Source organism: Vigna angularis, chromosome 1 (assembly GCF_016808095.1).
Source record: "Vigna angularis cultivar LongXiaoDou No.4 chromosome 1, ASM1680809v1, whole genome shotgun sequence".
Lineage (NCBI taxonomy): Eukaryota > Viridiplantae > Streptophyta > Magnoliopsida > Fabales > Fabaceae > Vigna > Vigna angularis.
In genome coordinates, this window is record NC_068970.1 from 15,169,847 (window position 1) to 15,189,027 (window position 19,181).

Consider the following 19,181-nt stretch of genomic DNA (forward strand, 5'->3'; position numbering starts at 1 on the left):
AACTTTTTTTTTACCAAAATTGATTAATTAAAACTATATTATTAAAATTATCTTCACACTAAATATTTGCTTCTATGGACGGAAAAACGTGAGAGAGAATAAAATACAAGAAAGAGAAATAAAATTACTTAATTAAATGTCAAAGATTAAAAATAATTAGAAAGTGAAATGCTCTTTTTATTAATATTTTTTAGCTTTTAAATTATCAATTTTAAATAATAATAATAATAATAATAATAATAATAAACACCTATAATGGAATATTATAAGTGATTTACAATATATTATATGTATGTGCTAAATAAATATCATAATAGAGCAGAAATTAAAAAAAATTGAAATCAGCTAGACCTCTTCAAATTATAGTCCATCCTCTCATCCCAAATTTGACACTTTCTTGCTGTCAGCTTAATACCAAAAATGTAAGAAATTATTTGGGACAATTAAATTTTTTCACATGTACAACGTGTATCATGAGAGTTATAACCGCTAAAAATAGTTAATTGATAAAAACTATTACCGAATTGTTTGTATAAGTCTTTCTATAAACAAAAATAACAAAATATCATTTCTACTAAAATATTTAATTTTCTATAAGATATAATTTACCAGGAATAACATTTTTCTAATGAAACTTTTATTACAACTGAAAAACATACAAATATTTTTTAAAAAGTAACTTAAATGTTATTTTTAATGCAAATGTCATTTTCTATAAATAAACAAGATAAACGTGTTTTTTCTTCTTCTGAATTTTGATTGTGGAAAAACTAAAATATTTTCTTCCATCAAACGTTCCTTAAATGGAAAGACCAAAATTCAATTAAATTTAAAAAATAAAATTAATCATATTAGTAAAAGACTTTATTTAGAGGAATAAAATAATAAAAGTAAACTAATTAAATAATCATTCGAGGGAAAAACTTAAGACATTCAGTTGATATCTAATAAAACTTGAAAGCTTTTAGAGTTTTGTTTGGAAATATGTGAAGTTATATGAGGTGGAAGGATAGATTTAAACTGATATAATTTGTTTATATTTTTAGTTAATTAATATATTTTCTTGCATAATTTTATTCCGAAATTTTCTATTGATATTAAAATCTATAATAAGTCTATAATATCTATTTTTCTTAAAATGCTCAGAAATAAGAATATTTTTTATAATAATAATATCTAATACGAATAATCTATATAATATAGGATTATAATTGGTTGATTGAATAAACTAAATAGACAATTTTATATGTAACTTTTAATAATGTAAGAGTAAACATAACTCATATACTAGTAAAATTGAATTCAGTTTTATTAGTGCTTTTGAAATAATCAAAGAATCAACTGATTTCGTCTTATTATAATTGCCTTTACTTTTGATCTCAGAAAAGCCATTCTCAACAAATCTTGAAACTCATAAAAATTAATAAATATTCATATATTAAATTGAATAAAAAAAATTATCATTATATTCATCAGTTGACGAGTGAACATATAGATCAAACAAAGTTTAATGATTGTTGAAAGATTTATAAAATCTCCTTGCAAATACATAAAAGTTTACAACTTATGAGTAAAAAATCTTATTAAATTTTGACATGAAAAAAAAAATTGACTAAAAACTTAATTTTGAAAAAGTAAAATAATTTATTTAACAGTTTAAAAAAATCTAACTTGTTTTTCAATAATATTTTTTCTTCAATGCTAAATCTCACCGAATCACGAATCCAAATTATGTTGTTTATGGAAAGGTGGCTGAGACAATTAAGGCAATGAAAAAGTACTAAGAAATAATAGGTATAAAGAACTGAAAAAGAAAGATAACAGGATTACGTGTTAACAGTGTTGGAATTGAAATCTAACCAAATCATTCAATAAGAATTAGTCTATCTCAAGTTTTAGTTTTGTCAAAAACCAACAGTTTTTTTCTTCTTTCCTTTCTCTTTTCTTATTATTATATTAGCTGTTTGTTTGTAAGATTTAATCAACCATTAAATATTATTTTAGTTTTTAAATTTAAACACAATGGTACATTTTAATTTTAAACTTTAAATATAAATAAATGTAGTTATTTTAGTTCAATATTTTTTTTTATTTCTTAAATAGTGTTCTACATTATCTTAAACGTGATAACTCATATAAATTTTTCTAACACAATTAAATTAAATGATTATATTTTTCATTTTCAAAACATATCAAAATTCAAAACAAATACACTGAGGTTTATTTCTATGTTTAAGTTTAAGAGCTAAAAGTATATGTAAGACTTAAAAATATATTTAACTCTTTAATTAATAATATACTTATATTACGAATGCACAATCATACTTTTCTTTTTCAAAATATAATAAATATATACTTTAGTTATATACATACTCCAACGTCTAGATCCATAACTAATATTATATATATAAGAGGTATCTATTTTAACATTTTATATAAATGTTATATTAAATTCCAGAAAATGCACCGTCAGATTATTTTAAACATAATTATGAAAAGAAAAGAAGACGTGAGAAACTAAGCAAAAGTGTGATGAGCATTCCAAATCTACATATAAGAATATTTGAACTAGCAATAGTTTATTGGAGGGGCGTAGGTGTGTTTTAATGTATATGAAGGCATGATCTTCTATATGACTAGAAAAACTTTAGATCTACTCTGCTTCAATATAATAAACGTAAATAAACTTATTTAACTTAACTGTCTTTTTTTTTTAAATAAGAGTTTAAGATATTATGATAAGATATACTTATATTACTTTTTCAACATTCTCCTTGTAGAGTTTCAAATAATAACCTCCACTGTGATGCATAATGTTTATCTCGATGGATAATTTTCATTTAAACATATAACTACTATCCGATGTTTTAAATAAACTTCCACATTGTCTTCCTTTTGTCAATATATAGTTTAGGTATCTAATCTTAATACTTTCACATCAATATGCTTATGAAATAATTGAGTCTCACCTTTTTTTTTTCTTTTTCAGATTTTTTTTTCTTTTAACTTTCTTGGTGTTTATTCCACTCATAATAATTATGGACCCAATTAATTGAATTTTCTAAAAAAAATCAACTTGAATTATTCTAAACCAAAATAATTGGGTTGAAAGTGAAATTCTCACTTTTTAAAAATAAAATAATTTTATATTTGTAAATAAGTTTCTATATCAATTTTAAAATAGATTTTAAATCCCAAATAATTTAAAATCATAGATAACAAATATATATTGAGATATTACACATCACATGATGTGAAAATTACTTTCAAGTTTTAGTGGATTGCAATTTCTATTCAACATAATAATAAGTAATACTATAAATAAAAATATATATTTAGTATCTAATCTTTTTATATGAAACTAGCGTAAATATAGATGTTTTGTATCCACATTTTAAAAATATTCATATTATATTATAGGTTAATAATATATGTAAATTGATTAAGTTATAAGAAAAAACAATAATAACGAAAGTAAGAAATAACTAAATATGAATTACAATAAAGAAATAAAAGAGAAGAAAAATATGATAGTTTTATAGAGAACATTTCAAATTAACAATTATTTCTAAAAAAATCAATTAATAATTATATTTTTTAAAAAATCGGTTAATAATTATATCATAAAAAGTAAAATGATAATAAAATTTGTTTACACAACAAGAAAGAGATATCATTTTTATATGTAGAGATAGATACATGCATAGATGAATAAACATTAATTAAAATATAAAATATAGTTTGACACAATGTATAATTTATTTTAATCATATATATTTTACATAATTCAATTTCATAGTTTTTAATAGTCTAAAGATAAAAGTGCATACCTAGAAGTGTATAGCATTAAGTAGTACGCTCAACTTAACTAACTATTATATAATATTTATTTGATTTACTACATTATATTTCACGTCCTTTTGTTTGTCAACTCTTAATAAATGCATACCATTTCTTATAAAAGGAAAACCTATGTTAGCCTTTCCAACTATAAATGTCTTTAATTTTAAAAAATATCTTAGATTTGAACAGATACACTAATTTTTAAGTTACGCTGACATTTGTTGCTGCTAGTAAATGACATGCAATTACATTCAAGACATATATAGAAACATTATACCTCTACCCTAAGCATATACTAAATATCACAAATTGGTTTATTTTTTAAAATTATGAATAATTGCACATTTTTTAAATATAGAGATTCCAACAATTTTTTAATTTCAAAAGTTTTGGTAAAAAAAGTTTGCGAATTTTAAATCATTTTATATTAAATCCCACTTATAAATTGATATTATGTTGATTTATATCTATCAAAACTCATTTCTTTTAGAAAATATGAAATTAAATTTAAAATTTAATATAAATATTTAAATTTCAATTACAAATGTGGCTGCAGGGAATGATTAGTGTAGAATAACAAACCAAACCAAACCAAGAAAGTTTTTAATATGAACGTGTCCCTTCTAATTTTTACTCAATTAAACTTACCAAGCAAATAAAAATAACAAATAAAGAGAGTAAGGTTGAGAGAAATTTGCACAGATAATTTTATACTGGTTCGGAAACAATTTGTAAAAGTTTAGAAATCACATCTCTTGTTACCCTAAGAGATGAAAGTCACTTCTCTTATAACCCACAAGGGATATAACCCACAAGGGATGAACACCTTCTTTGAATCTTCACAAAGGATGAACACCTCCTCCGAATGTTTCACGAAGGATGACAGACTTTTAACTCAGCAACAACAACAACACTCAATCACACTTCCTGTGAAAGTTCTCGCTCTATGTCAACACACCAAGTTCTCAAAGCCACATCACAAGGGTTCAACAAACCCTATAACACTTATCACCGCACAATACAGATAAAATTTTTCATAATACACTTATTTCGTATTTTGTATTTAGTATTTTATAATGAGAGTCCCAGTCTGATTTATAGAGATCTCACTCGAGGATACCTCTAAAAATCCGTTGTCAACTAATGAATACACATCGGTAAAAATAAACTTGCTTAAAAATTCTTATAATTGCTCGTTATAATCAATTATGACTTATAATTGCTCGTTATAATCAATTATGACTGTCATAATTGATTATTGATAATCGATTATTATAAATTGATAATCAACTTGAGTATAAAATGAGGTTTTGTGATTCAAAATAAATTTTAACTCAACATAAGGCAAACAATAGATAGAATCAAATATAAACCACATCCTATACATAAATATACTAAACTATAAAAGCTTTAATATAAAAACAAGTCTTCTCAAAGATCTTTCTGCAATAAGAGCACTTGAGACTTGACTTTGAGACATCATCAAAATTTCTTAGCTTTATCCTAACAATCTCATCTTTTTAATGATGATAAAAAATATTTTAATTTAAAGTTTTTTGTAACCTGAACTGATCTGTAACTCATACATAACATAAAGAAGAGGGATTAGTAGACAAAAGATAAATATAATTAAGCCCTTAAACATATTTCTCCCCTTAAATATAAGACATAATTCAAAACATAGAAAATACAAAAAATTTAGAAATCATAATAAATAAATAAAAACAAGATAAAGAAATACTCCTCTTTATTGAGTAACTTAAACAGAATTAAATTGCATTCGATTCTTTAAGGAAGAAACAAAAGTAGTTAAAAAAAATTATCAAAATTTTCTTTTCAAGTTAAAAACTCCCCCTTAATTTGACAAACCACACTTTACCAAGTTTTGGTGCACACCCAAAGACTTCTTCCTTAATTTTGAAATAACCTGCAAAATAGAAAAAATAATAGTTTGGTACCCAAAAATACTTATTTGGGTCCTTTAAAGTTAGAGAAAGATTATTTTATAATTGGAATCCATGCATATATTCCATTTGGAACACCATAATGTTTTATTCTACATTTATTTGATGTATGACCATTTTTCATGCAATAAAAACAAGTAACATCATTTGGGTTCGTATAATTTCTATTTTTATAATTATAATCATAATAATTTCGATTATAGTTTGGAACATGCTTGATTTTATTTTTATAATTATAATCATTATAATTATATTTAGGAACATTTTCAATTTTATTACCATAATCATAATCATAATCATAGTAATTATAATTGTATTTAGGAACATTTTTATCAACCGTTTTAACATTTGAATTATTTTTACTTTTAGCATGAGTTGTTTCTTGTAATTTATTCATATTTATGCAAGATATACATTCATCATTACTAAAAAAAAATCATTTTCTAAATAGAAAATTTTATTTTTTAAATCTTTATTTTCTTCAAAAATATTTTCAAAGTTTAATTTTAAATTTTTATTTTCTTCAAAAATATTTTCAAAATTTAATTTTAAATTTTTATTTTCTTCAAAAATATTTTCAAAATTTAATTTTAAATTTTTGAAATCCTTTTTCAATTTCTTATGAGCTTTATCTAACTTTTCAGATTCTACTATTAAAGCAGCATAAGTTTCATGCAATTCATCTTCACTATATTGACTATAATTATCAGAATCGCTAGATGTACTTACTTGATTTTCGACAATGTCGTCGTCTGCCATCAAACAAATGTTTGCTTCTTCATCAGATTCGCTCAGATCAGAAATTGTTTCATTGTCATCCTCACATGCAATGTAGGCCTTCTTTTTGAAGTTTTTCTTTTCTTTCTTTTCTTCACCCTTACTTTGATTTGGGCAGTCAGCTTTTAAATGCCCCCTTTCTCCGCAACCATAGAATCTATAGTTTGAGGAAGATCTTTGATTTTCTATCTTTCCGTATTTGAATCTTCCTTTGTCTTTTGATTTCATGAACCTGTTGAGCCTTTTTATCATGAGTCTCAAATTTTCTTCCTCATCTGAGTCTTCATTTTCTATTTTGTTCTTGCTCCTTCCTACCTCAGATTTTAAGGCTAGAGTCATTTTTTCCTTAGTTTTTGCTTCTTCTTCATCTAGTCTTCCAAGGTCAAGTTTATGCTCTCTCAATTTCCCAAATAATACCACCATAGTCATTGTGTTGAGATTTTGTGACTCAGAAATTGCAGTCACTTTTGGTTGCCACGACCTGTCTAAAGATTTCAATATTTTTATGTTAAGCTCATCATTTTCGAAAGACTTACCTAGTCCAATGAGATGCTTAACGATGTTGGTGAAGCGTTTCTGAACGTCTGAGATTGTTTCTCCTTGCTTCATCCTGAACATTTCGTATTCTTGGATTAAGGTATTCTTTCTCACTCTCTTTACGTCATCTGTACCTTCGTGGGTCACTCTCAGCACTTCCCACATCTCTTGAGCGGTCTTACAAACAGAGATCCTGTAAAACTCGTCAACGGTTAAAGCAGATGAAATAATGTTTCGAGCTTTCACATCATTTTGAAACCTTTTCTTTTCTTCAGCAATCCACTGAACACGGGGCTTTGGTTCCTGCATATTGTCAGTAGGAATAAACGGACCAAATGCAATAACTTCCCAAATATCACAATCAATAGACTCAATAAATATTTACATTTTTACCTTCCAGAATGCATAATTTTCACCTGTGAATAAAGGTGGTCTATTGATAGAAGCACCCTCTGCAAAAGTTTGATATGATACTGCCATTTGAATAACTATCAAATCAAGCTCTGATGTTAATTGTCAGAGCGGCTTTGATATGATACTGCCATTTGAATAACTATCAAATCAAGCTCTGATGCTAATTGTCAGAGCGGCTGCAGCGGAATGGTTAGCGTGAAATAACAAACCAAAAGGGTTTTTAATACGAACGTGTGCCTTTTAATTTCTACTCAATTAAACTTACCAAGCAAATAAAAATAACAAATAAAGAGAGTAAGGTTGAGAGAAATTTGCACAAAATGATTTTATCCTGGTTCGGATCTTACCAATCCTACATTCAGTCGCTTATCTCAAATCAAGATAAACAATTTCACTACTCACAAAACAATTACAAATTACAATCACAAAGAAGCAATTTGTAAAAGTTTAGAAACCACCTCTCTTGTTACCCCAAGAGATGAAAGTCACTTCCCCTATAACCCACAAGGGATGAACACCTCCTCTGAATCTTCACAAAGGATGAACACCTCCTCCGAATGCTTCACAAAGGATGATAGGCTTTTAACTCAGCAACATCAACAACAATCAATCACACTCCCTGTGAAAGTTCTCACTCTATGCCAACACACCAAGTCTCAAAGCCACAACACAAGGGTTCAATAAACCCTATAACACTTATCACCGCATACTGCAGATAAGATTTTTCAAAATACACTTATTTCGTATTTTGTATTTCGTATTTTAGAACGAAAGTCCCAATCTGATTTATAGAGATCTCACTCAAGGATACCTCTAAAAATCCGTTGTCAACTAATTAACGTGTGATAATCAATTATCCAATTATGGTAATTAATTATGCATTTAATGAATACACAACGGTAAACAACTATAAAATGAGGTTTTCTGATTCAAAATAAATTTTAACGCAACATAAGACAAACAATACATAGAATCAAATATAAACCACGTGAACTATAAGAACTTTAATATAAAAACAAGTTTTCATGAAGATCTTCCTGCAATAACAATAAAATTTCTGCTCTTTAGCTTTATGCTAACAACAAAGTGTTTTTAAGATAACTTAAATTTCTTTTCAATCCAATTATTTAGATTTATATTAAACTTGAATTAAAATTTTAAAAATGCTATATTCATATTTACCTGTGATTTTATTAAGCTTCATCAGCACATATGAGAAGTATATTTTTATAATTATATAAATAAAATGATGTAATACTTATAAATTTGTCAACAATAATCTTTATTAAATAATTTATTTTATTTCATTTTTAACTTCATTTTACTTGTATGAAATATTCAAACTTCATATCTTGTCCAACACTTTTCTTTAACTAAAAGTTTGAGTTTGATCTTGTATATAGGCATGATACTATTACTATAACATAGTGTGTTTATACCACTTAATTATTGCAAAAACCTCGATATCTTATTTAACAGATGAATCAGTTTTATTTGGATTGAGGCATTCAAGATCATAGTTTTTATTACTTGGTCTTGCATATAAGAGTTGATTTTGATTGAAACATATTTTAATAATGTAAATAAACAAGCATTAAATGATGAGTTAATGTTGTACAAGAAGAGTTAATTTTTTTGTAATCAGAAAGTTAAGCTTAACAAATTTAATTAAATGCATTATTACAGTTCAGTGAGAGAGGTGGGTTGAAGTTTGGAGTTTACCAATAATTTGCATCACTAAACAACAACCAAAAACTATATATTGATTCATAATCTGAGGTTGAAAAAGAGTTTTCCCTATGATTGTGATTAATAGCTGAATGACAAGTGTGAGTCATTGCTGAGTCAGATGGTCCATCAATAATGCAACTGTCAACACACATTACCGTGGCTTTTCTATTTACCAAACATTTTGGTGACTAGGCCATATGTGAAGGATCATCAATTAGCTCCTGATTAATCCACATTCACATTATTCTTTCATTTTCTCTTTCTTGTATTTTCTGCTTGTGGCTGACATTCTTTTCCCCTCAAATAATGTTTCTCGTTATCATGGTCAACAATAATTTTCATTATTCACGAAGCCACCAAAGAAATTAAGCAGACAAAAGCAGAGGCAGATCTTAAGGTTTGGCTCTCCCTGCGTTACAATTAATGATGTAATTGATATGCCCTACCAACCAACCCAGTTATACTTTGACATAAATTTTGTTGCATGTTTCCACAATCCACGTGGAGCAAATGGGTGGTGTTGCAGCTTCCACATGCCTCTCGGGAATTACTATTTGGTATGATTACATTTATTCAATAATGTTTGATGCCACCAATGAGTGAATTACTAATTAATTTTGATCATATGAACCTGTCCTAGGGCAAGCTAATCACGACAATTTCTAAGCACATAACATAACCTTTTGTTTGTGTTTCAGTATATATACAGATAATGTTCACTAAGGGACACTGGTGTCAATTAAATTAACAATGCATGGCCACCACACTGAACCAACATCAACATGGGATGATTCAGAGTGCCAACTAATTAACATTTAATAGAAATCATGATTTTATTTTTTTAGAATTTACATCATCATGAGTGTTACATAGAATCACAGTTTTTGGACTTGCTGCTCAATAAACTAGTCGATAATAATGAAACAAATTGTTGAAAGTTGCTGAAAATTCAAAATTTAAGAGCTGAATTAAAATTCAAAGCTTCACAAATCAATCATCTGTTATAAGTCTTCCTTTCAAAAAAGTAGTTGATACATCTAAAATAACATAAAAGGTTACTTATGCACGCGATGATTAAAGATTAAAAATTTATTCTTGAAAAAATTAAAATAAATTTGAAAGAAAAAAGGGTAAGTATGATACTTTAATTATACATAAGTGAAAATAAAAATAATTAATATTAGATGTCAAATTTTATAATTTAGTATGTTCACAACATTTAAAAAAAATGGATGAATTTGATTAATATCGAACCGTTCAAGAAGATGACTGACTGCAAATTTTAAATATACAACACTACTATTTCAGCTTTATTTGAATGGATAAATAATAAATTATTCATAAATAAAATATAAATGTTTGTTTTTTATTTCATTAAAGAGTTACATCTCATTAGAGACTCTATTTCTTTTTTATTTTCTTAATTTTATAAAATAATTAAAATATTGTTGCGTAGTAACATTACATATTTGAAAAGGTAACGAAGGGATGATTAAATCTAATCAATCAAATTATTGATTTTGTATTTTATTCTTTTTATTTTTGATTTTTTTCTAAATAGAAGATGCTACTATTGTAAGATTCAATAGTTGAAAAAGAAACCCTGTTGCATAATCAAAAGAGAAATTTATTAATAGGCATGCTACCTTCGAGAAAGAAAAGTTTATATTAACACATATTCAATTGAATGATTGTTTAAGAATATAGAAGTGTTGTTGAACTAATAAGTGTCTAAAGCATATTCAATTGAATGATCGTTAGAATATTTTTTTTTCTATTTAAAATTTAAAAGTTGTTTAATTTATTTTAATATATTTTAACATATCAAATCAAATTTTATATTATTATTATTATTATTTCACTTTTTTATTTTTTATTTTTTATTTTAATTATTTTATTTTTATTTTTTAATATAACTATTATTATAATATAAATCATATTTTGATAATTATTAAAATATAAAATTATATTAAATAATATTTAAATTTTAAATTAAATTAAATTATTATTAAGGTGGTGTAGAGTGGCTTTGGTAAGAAAGAAAAGAAAATAAAAAGATATTTATTAAGGTGTCTTTAATAAGAAAGAGAAGGAAATAAAAATATTTTTATTAAAATTAAAAAATAAATCTTTTGAAAAGGTTGAAGGTGTAGATTGAGATGTCAGAAGATTAAAAATAAAATTTTTGGATGTGCAGGATGATATGTTGGAGGTGTAGGATAAAACACTCAACATTTTTATATGATTCAACAAAGGCAGCTTAAATGTGGCCCAATTTGCTGTGGCTCAAGCGTGGTTACTAAGCAACAGGTGTTTCTTCCTACACCCCATAATTTTCTTGATTACCTCCCGTTCACTTAAAAGTAAATTTTCAGAATGTTTTACATTGTGAGAAACTCATTTCTGAATGAATAAAATGTAGTCTAAGAAATTTTCGAAGTTCAAGAAGTCAGATCTTGGCACCCTTGGAGGGTGGGTTCTTGCACCTTACTTTATAGGAGTATCCGGTTTTATTTCAAGTTAAAACTGAATTGAAGTTCCGGAAATTTAAGTGAATGGTACACGAAAGATAAACAGTATAAAAATATCTATCTTGAAATAAAACAAGTCATATGCAACTGCAACAAAACTGAAAAGATAACCAGAAGTGCATTTAGGAATCGCGTGCTTTATATATTAAGGAAATTGTTTAAGGGTTCAAAGGTCAGAGGGAAAGAGAAAAACGGAATATCCCCTTCATCTGTTCGCTACTACGTTTATTCCATCAGGAAAAACACTCTTTCGACAAAAAGACAGACGTCAAATCATACATTTGGTGGTGGCCAAATTTTCTCAAATAGATCTTCCACCCGCTTTGCTTGATCAGCATGGCCATCCAGTCCAGCAGCCAAAAGCTGCACAGCTGCAGGCCCCATGGCATTTACCATGCTATCATGGTCCCATTGAACAAGCTGAATATAAAAGAATGAAAAATTATTAGTAAAGCTGTCCGATTAATTAGCAAATATGACAAACTTCAGAACAAAAACGAGATTTTATTTAAACTATCCCGGCTGATGATTGAGGTGAGAAAGGAAACTGGAAATAACGTTATTGTGGATGGCAGTACGCTCACATTTCGTATTACATTGGCACTGATAGAAATCAAACTTTCAAGCCAATAAAGTGACCGAAGTTAGGGTCGGTTGATTTCGATTTTCCTGAGCCTCTTGATGGGAGACTTAACACCTTGTTGAAATAACAACATTAGAGAACAGACAACATGCAGTTTGAAGTTGCTCTTCGTGTAATTGGTTTTTTATTTTCCATTTGAGTAAAAGGAGCAATGGGCATGCCACCATGTTTTTGAAATTATGAGGTGGGCGGACATATATCGACGCCAACTTAATTTTGCAGTTTCAACTAAATTTCTACTTTGTAAAGGTGAAAAGCAAATGAAATCAGAAGCTGAAACCATACCTCTTCCTCACGAAATTGGTACGTTGCAGCAGACTGAGGGGATAACCTCCTAACAAAAGAGTACTTCTCATCAGGAGAAGCAACAGACTCTTTGAGAGACTGCAATACCTTTAATGGAGCGATGATATAGTCAACCCTAGACAAGGAGGAAAAAGAAAATAAATTGATAGTATATCATACAAATAAAACTTCGATCAGGTATTAAATTGGATCTGACTGAAAGGAAGTCTTCGAATACCCCAGAAGACTAAATAGATCCTGTTTGTTGCGAACAGCGGCTGCCATCAACTTTGACTTATGTCGATATTTGTGAATATAATTGTAAGCTTTTGTCACCTGAAACAATAATAATGATTTCAAGCAAAGGTTTTGTTGGTGATCATCATAACTATTTTTAGTAAAGATTTGATTCTTGCAATAGCCAAGCTGTTTTCCACAAATCATATACCAGTATTACTGACTTAAACTGTGAAAAAATAAATTACCTCTATATCTACATTTTCACCAGGAGTTTTATAAGTTAATTTTTATTTGATCAAAAGCTCTATAAGTTAGTATTCACAAAAATAAACAAATTTCAATTCTAAGAATAGAGCAATAGGCAATTAACAAAAGAGTATTATTGAAGAACATACTAATGCCAACCCTGGATCCTCTCCTCTTAGCTGGGCAGATTCTATCTCTGCGTCACCAGAATGATTACGTGCCCAATCCTGAAAAATTACGAAGTTTAAAAAGAATACCCTAAAACTTAACCTGTTAAACACTCTTATGACACAAATAACGAAAGAAATTACCCTTATACGACCAACAAAAATTTGAATAACAGATGCACCAGCTTGAGCTGCAGCAGCGACTTGAGCAAAACTGCCGAAATAGAACCATCCATAGAAGGATTAAAAAAAAATAAAAATAAAAAAATAAATCAAACGGAATAACTCATAACACTAGATGCAAGGTTACACAAACTTAGATCTTTGAATTCTAATAACAAACTGGGAAATTTTTTCATATCAGTAGTCATTATCCAAACATGTAATTTTCATTAAAGGAAATAATTCCTTTTTCCTTTTGACGTAACAATACGCATACCATTTCAAAAAATTTCTAGTAAGAGAGCATGATTCCATGCTTCATAGCATTAGCCATATGATATTCAAATTGGTGGTCCAGAGTCAAAAAAGTGTAACGATTGTACTTCTAACAAACAATGACTTCAATTGACCATGTTTTTAAGGATAGTTTTGCCACACTCACATAAAATGTTAAAAGATAACGGTCAAGAAAAAAAATCATAAACAGACTTGCTAATATTTTAAGCAACTTAAATTTAACATCAAGAAATCGTAGTAATAAAGCTTCAGTATTATTTTTTCCAATACATAAAATATCTGTGTTCAGGGGAAAGATGGCTTTTATTTTTCTATTTATGGGAATATGACCAGAACTTTGCATTAATTTATATATTCTATAAGTTCTGTTACACGGATAGTGTTTCATTTATTGTGAGATGATTGAGATGTCCACATACACCTAGATTCGAAGCTAATATGCGCAACATCAACCTACTGCATACTAGCAAATTTATCATTGCTACGGAATAAAGATATATAAGATAAGAGATTCTGCTGAATAAAAGAAACATCAGTTCATTCAAGCTCAGATGAAACCATTTTGAGATTAATAAAAACAACAGTGAAACTATGCCCTTGAGAATAGTGAGCATGCATATCAGTTGAATAAAACTCGTTATGGATATAGCTTACCAAGATTGCTGAATTTTTTTCTCTTATAATAAAATATACTTTCGTAAGATTCATGAGGTTTAGAGATAACATTGCACTGTATTAAGAGCATTCAAAACAGAAAAATCGGTGTACTACACATAATAAAAAAGATCCAAGCCTTTTAAGCAGTATACTAATATGGCTTCGCACTTATACTGCCTCGAGTGCATTTTAAAAATATTTAACAAAACTACCTATAGACAAAGGTCAAATGTGTTTGTATGCCTTCAGATTCCAGCAACCTTGCAGCCTCTATTCCCTAAATAAAAGTAAGCGCTTCAGTACATGAATCAAGCATCAGTATATCTGGATTCAGCTAGCACTACAATTCTATTTTTCAGATTACTCACTTGCCAAGTTGAAGGAATTTTAAACAACAGACGTTCAGGAGGTACATTGCTATCATTGTACAACTTTAACAAGTCATGCACCTGTAAAATTTGATAACAGTAGCATTAGATTTCACCAACTCACAACACATATGTATTTTGTCATTGTACTGTACAGAGCGACAAGGACTCACAAAACGTGAAGCTTGTTTCTAAACGGTCAAGCAGTCACTCACAGCTTAGAATTTACAGAGAGAAAAAGCGAAAAGGAAAAGAGAGTCAGAGAGAAACACCTATCTCCTCAGTTTGGGCATTGCCTATATGAGAATGATGTGCAATCAACTAAAACAATTGGTTTCCTACATCTGGAGCCAAAATCGAAACTGTAGCTCTTACTCATGACTAGTATAGATAACTTAATAAGAACTATATAATCCTGAGAAATTACAAGACCTGTGATTGGAACCTGAGAAAGAAGCGATGGAACTACTAGTGTATAATTCAACAAGGCAGTAGAATTTGAACATAATAAGTTGTCATGAAACATGTCAAATACCTTCCTGATAATGGCGTGCGTGTCATAAGCAAGCCGCGCATCCACCTCTGTGGAAACACGGCCAGGGACAAGCTTTGCCAAGTCACTACCCACATTCGCGAAAGCCTACAGTTTCAGGAACAAATTCGTAAAACAACAACAGATAGATTAGACTCAAATGAGCATCACAAGTTATCAATAAATCAAAATTAAAATGAAAAACAGAAACAAATACCTTGTTGACAAAACAAGACACTCGTGCATTAGGATTTTCAATTCCATAACACTCAGAATCAGCCAAAGCCATTTCCACAGCATTCTATAATAATAATAAAAAAAACGCGTAACTCGTTAAGTCAGACTCGGACCGAAATGCACTAGTTAGGTTTTCCAAAGATTGAAATGCACATGTTACCCTAAAAATGGTATCTGGAAGGCCACATATTCCCAAGAGAAGCGATGAACTGACAGTAGCAGCAGTTGGAGGAAATCTGCAGCAGCGTATTCTCTCTTTGATTAACAATCAGATCAGAACTCATTCAAATTCCATACGAATGAAACAAAAAGAATAAAACAACATTACTTCTCGAAATCATCGAAAACGACGGTGTCGGGGACGATCTCGCTGAAGGCGGACACAGCATCGAGTTCAGTGGTGGAAGCTGAAACAGAAATTGCGAAATGAGAGAAAAAGGAAAGCTCGAAATGAAGGAACGAATATGAATATATATATATATATATATATATATATATATATATATATATTATATAATGTGATGAAATTATGAGTTACCGATATTGATAGAGGAAGCAGAAGCGAGAGTTTGAGGGTAGGACCTGCGGGAATTGCAATGGATAGTTTTTGGGGAAAGCGTGGAACGAATCGAGAAGTAAGAAGTCGATCTTCTTGTTGTCGAGTGAATGGAAGATGCAGAAGAGAGCGTCGTCGAGGACGGAGTTTGCAAAGTGAGTGACATTTTGAGATTGAGATTAAGACGGTAAGCTCCGTTACCACTTCTGAATTAATAACTGAAAGTAATAGGCCAGATCCACATCCAAAACACATTCACCTCTCTAATTTTGGCACCAATCGTGTCAGATTTATATTTTTTTTTTCTCTGCTACCTATCTTTGTAACAGTTTTTAAGCAATACCTCCCATTTTAAGCAATTCCTCCAATCACTTCTATTTAGTTTAATGAAATTACAAGTTAACTTTAATTAAACCCATGTTTAATTTTGTTTTGTATTATTTTTCAACTACTTTCCTAATTGCAAAATATAATTGTTCAGATAATTATCTCGCACAATTTTCCTTTGTTTTTCAAACACTCTCACGTTATTAAATGTTTAACAGAATAAGACAGTGCAACGTAATTGTCGTTATATTATATTATCTTTCATTTCTTATTTCTGTTTCTATTTCTTTATGTATTTCAAATAGATACCAATCATTTAAACTCGAGCTTTTTCTTAATTTTTTTATTTAAACTCAAATTAGATTATATAGATATATATTATATTTCAATACATTCAAATAAATCTACCTTTATTTACTAACAAGCCAGTAATTTAAATAATATTAACTTCAAGGATAGTCTTCCAATTTAAAGAAATGAATAGAAAAGATATGGTTAAAATAACCTTATTTTTAAATTACTAAATTAATCTTATAGCAAAATTTACCATTTTCTCACTCAAATTGGTATAAAAGAATGACTCCAAAGTGTACTAAGAATAATTAACAAATATTAAACTTTACAAAAAATCATAATTAATTTAAAAAAAATTCTGTATTAAAAAATTAAATAATATTTTAATATATGAAATTATTAATTATAAATAAAAATAGAAAAAATCTGTCAAAAAAATTATTATTAATTATAAAAAGAAGAGTATTTTTGTCTTTGAAAAGTCTGTTATATAAATTTATATTATTTTAATTATATTTTAAGAAATGTCTTTAGAGTATTTATTAGTATTTTTCTAAAAGAATACGACATTCGGTGAGAGATGTAACCTTCCAGCCTTAAAAAAATGCAATTGTTATCTAATATAATATATTTTTTTTGTAAAGTACATTTTATGTCATATAATAAATAAATAAAATATATAAGATAATTTTTTTATTTTATATAACATTTAAAAGAACTATAAAGTTATAAATATAATAGCTTAGTCGAATGCAAAAATAAATGTCTCCTACATTAGTGTTGAAAAATGTAATACACTAATGATTCTCTTGCTATTGAAACATTTATGACATGTTTGGTTTTTTTTTATTTGAAAGAGTTCAAACCTTAGTTGAATTTAAAACTTGTATGTTAGTCGGTTGAGTTTAAGTGTTTTCGTGTTAAAAATAAACATGTTCAAGGTTTGACTTGCTCCCTTTGGTCTTTCTTTGTCATGAAAAAAGCGGTGTAAACTTTATCAAATGTTATAGTTAGTCTCGAGCGACAGTTTTTTAAAGTTTTCAAGTCCGTAGAACTTTAACACGTTGCTTCCTATTTAAAAAAAAATAACTTAAATACAAATATTATGGTATCTATAATGCATAAGTGCTAATAATTATTAATTAATTTTATTTAAAATTTTATTAAAAAAATAATGAAAATAATATTATTAGTAAAATAAATATTAATTATTAAAAAAATTATTATTTGAATTTAGATATTTTTATTTTTTTAGTTAAAATATGAAATTGAGGTTGTCTTTAAAAAAATCAATTTTTTAAAATTTATGTTTATGTGAAACTATTTTTTTAAGACTAAATTGGTTTGTATTGTACTTTCAAATTAATTGTTTTTATCTAAGTTTATATTTTAAATATGTATTTTCAAATAAGTTTATTTATAATTTAAAAAAGTAAAATATAAAAATATAAAAATATTTGTTGGTGTTTACGTTTACTACTAATATTTTTCATAGATACGGGAGAGGTAATCGTAGGAGTAATGAGGTAAATAATTTTAAACAAAATGGATAATCATTTGATTTTACTCGTATTCGACTTAATCTATTGTCATATTTATATATAAGTAACGACAAACCCTAAACTATTTTTGAAGCGTTGAGTTTGGTTAAAATTTTACTACTTTAATAAGATATCCAAGTCATTTCTAATATAGTATCAAAACCATTGAAAGTTTATCTAAGTGAGATTAGTTTAAACTATCCTACCATAAGCTATTGGACCCCCTTCAATTCTTATGTTCGATGTTCTTAACATGATAGGATGTGTTGGAGATCCCACATCAACTAAAAAAAAAGTCAAATAATTATATATAAGTATATGGAAACTTTGCATTACTAAGCTAGTTTTATGTATGAGTTAGTCTTAAATTTCAATACTTTAATAAATCCCACTAGTTATTTAAACTTAGCAGCGTACTTAGTCACAAACAAGCTTCCTTACACTAGCTGAAAGAAATCAATTGTCTTCAAACATCCAACACTATTGGAGACATACTTTTCCAAAAATATACCCTTAAAATTCTCTTTAAGTGATGATTTCTCTTTTATCTTCCATCATGTGTTTCATCTCAAACCAATAAAATTTGGTTTCCTCTATAAAAATATAGATGTCAAATGATTGTTTTTTTTTGTCTTTAGATATTGTGTAAGTTCAAACATTCATTCTATATTGATAAGGTTTATTTTTACCTATTTTAGTGTGTTTGTTTTATGAATAAAATAAACTTTTCCATTATCTTGTTTAATCCTCAAGTTTGTCTTGGTTTTGTTATTTGTTAGGTTTCAGTTACTTTATGTTTGTTTTACCTCTAATATATCCTTTTAAGTGGGTT

At 27.7% G+C, this 19,181-nt stretch overlaps 1 protein-coding gene across 2 annotated transcripts; it reads right to left on the bottom strand.

Moving 5' to 3' along the window:
* Positions 1-11,918: 11,918 nt before the first annotated feature.
* Positions 11,919-16,485, bottom strand: LOC108329154 (uncharacterized). Of its 2 annotated transcripts, XM_052875629.1 has the most exons (13): positions 16,170-16,485; positions 15,960-16,038; positions 15,792-15,867; positions 15,612-15,695; positions 15,398-15,502; positions 14,863-14,943; positions 14,707-14,771; positions 13,523-13,592; positions 13,361-13,438; positions 12,964-13,061; positions 12,726-12,861; positions 12,382-12,494; positions 12,080-12,217 (listed from the first exon to the last, which is right to left on the bottom strand). In XM_052875629.1, exons 1-12 carry the CDS (start codon positions 16,351-16,353, stop codon positions 12,411-12,413), a joined length of 1,140 nt encoding a protein of 379 aa, XP_052731589.1. In that variant the 5' UTR covers positions 16,354-16,485; the 3' UTR covers positions 12,080-12,217; positions 12,382-12,410. The 2 variants fall into 2 exon arrangements, with proteins under 2 accessions (XP_052731587.1, XP_052731589.1); XM_052875627.1 differs by lacking the exon at positions 12,382-12,494 and having other exon boundaries at positions 11,919-12,217; positions 16,170-16,480.
* Positions 16,486-19,181: the final 2,696 nt, after the last annotated feature.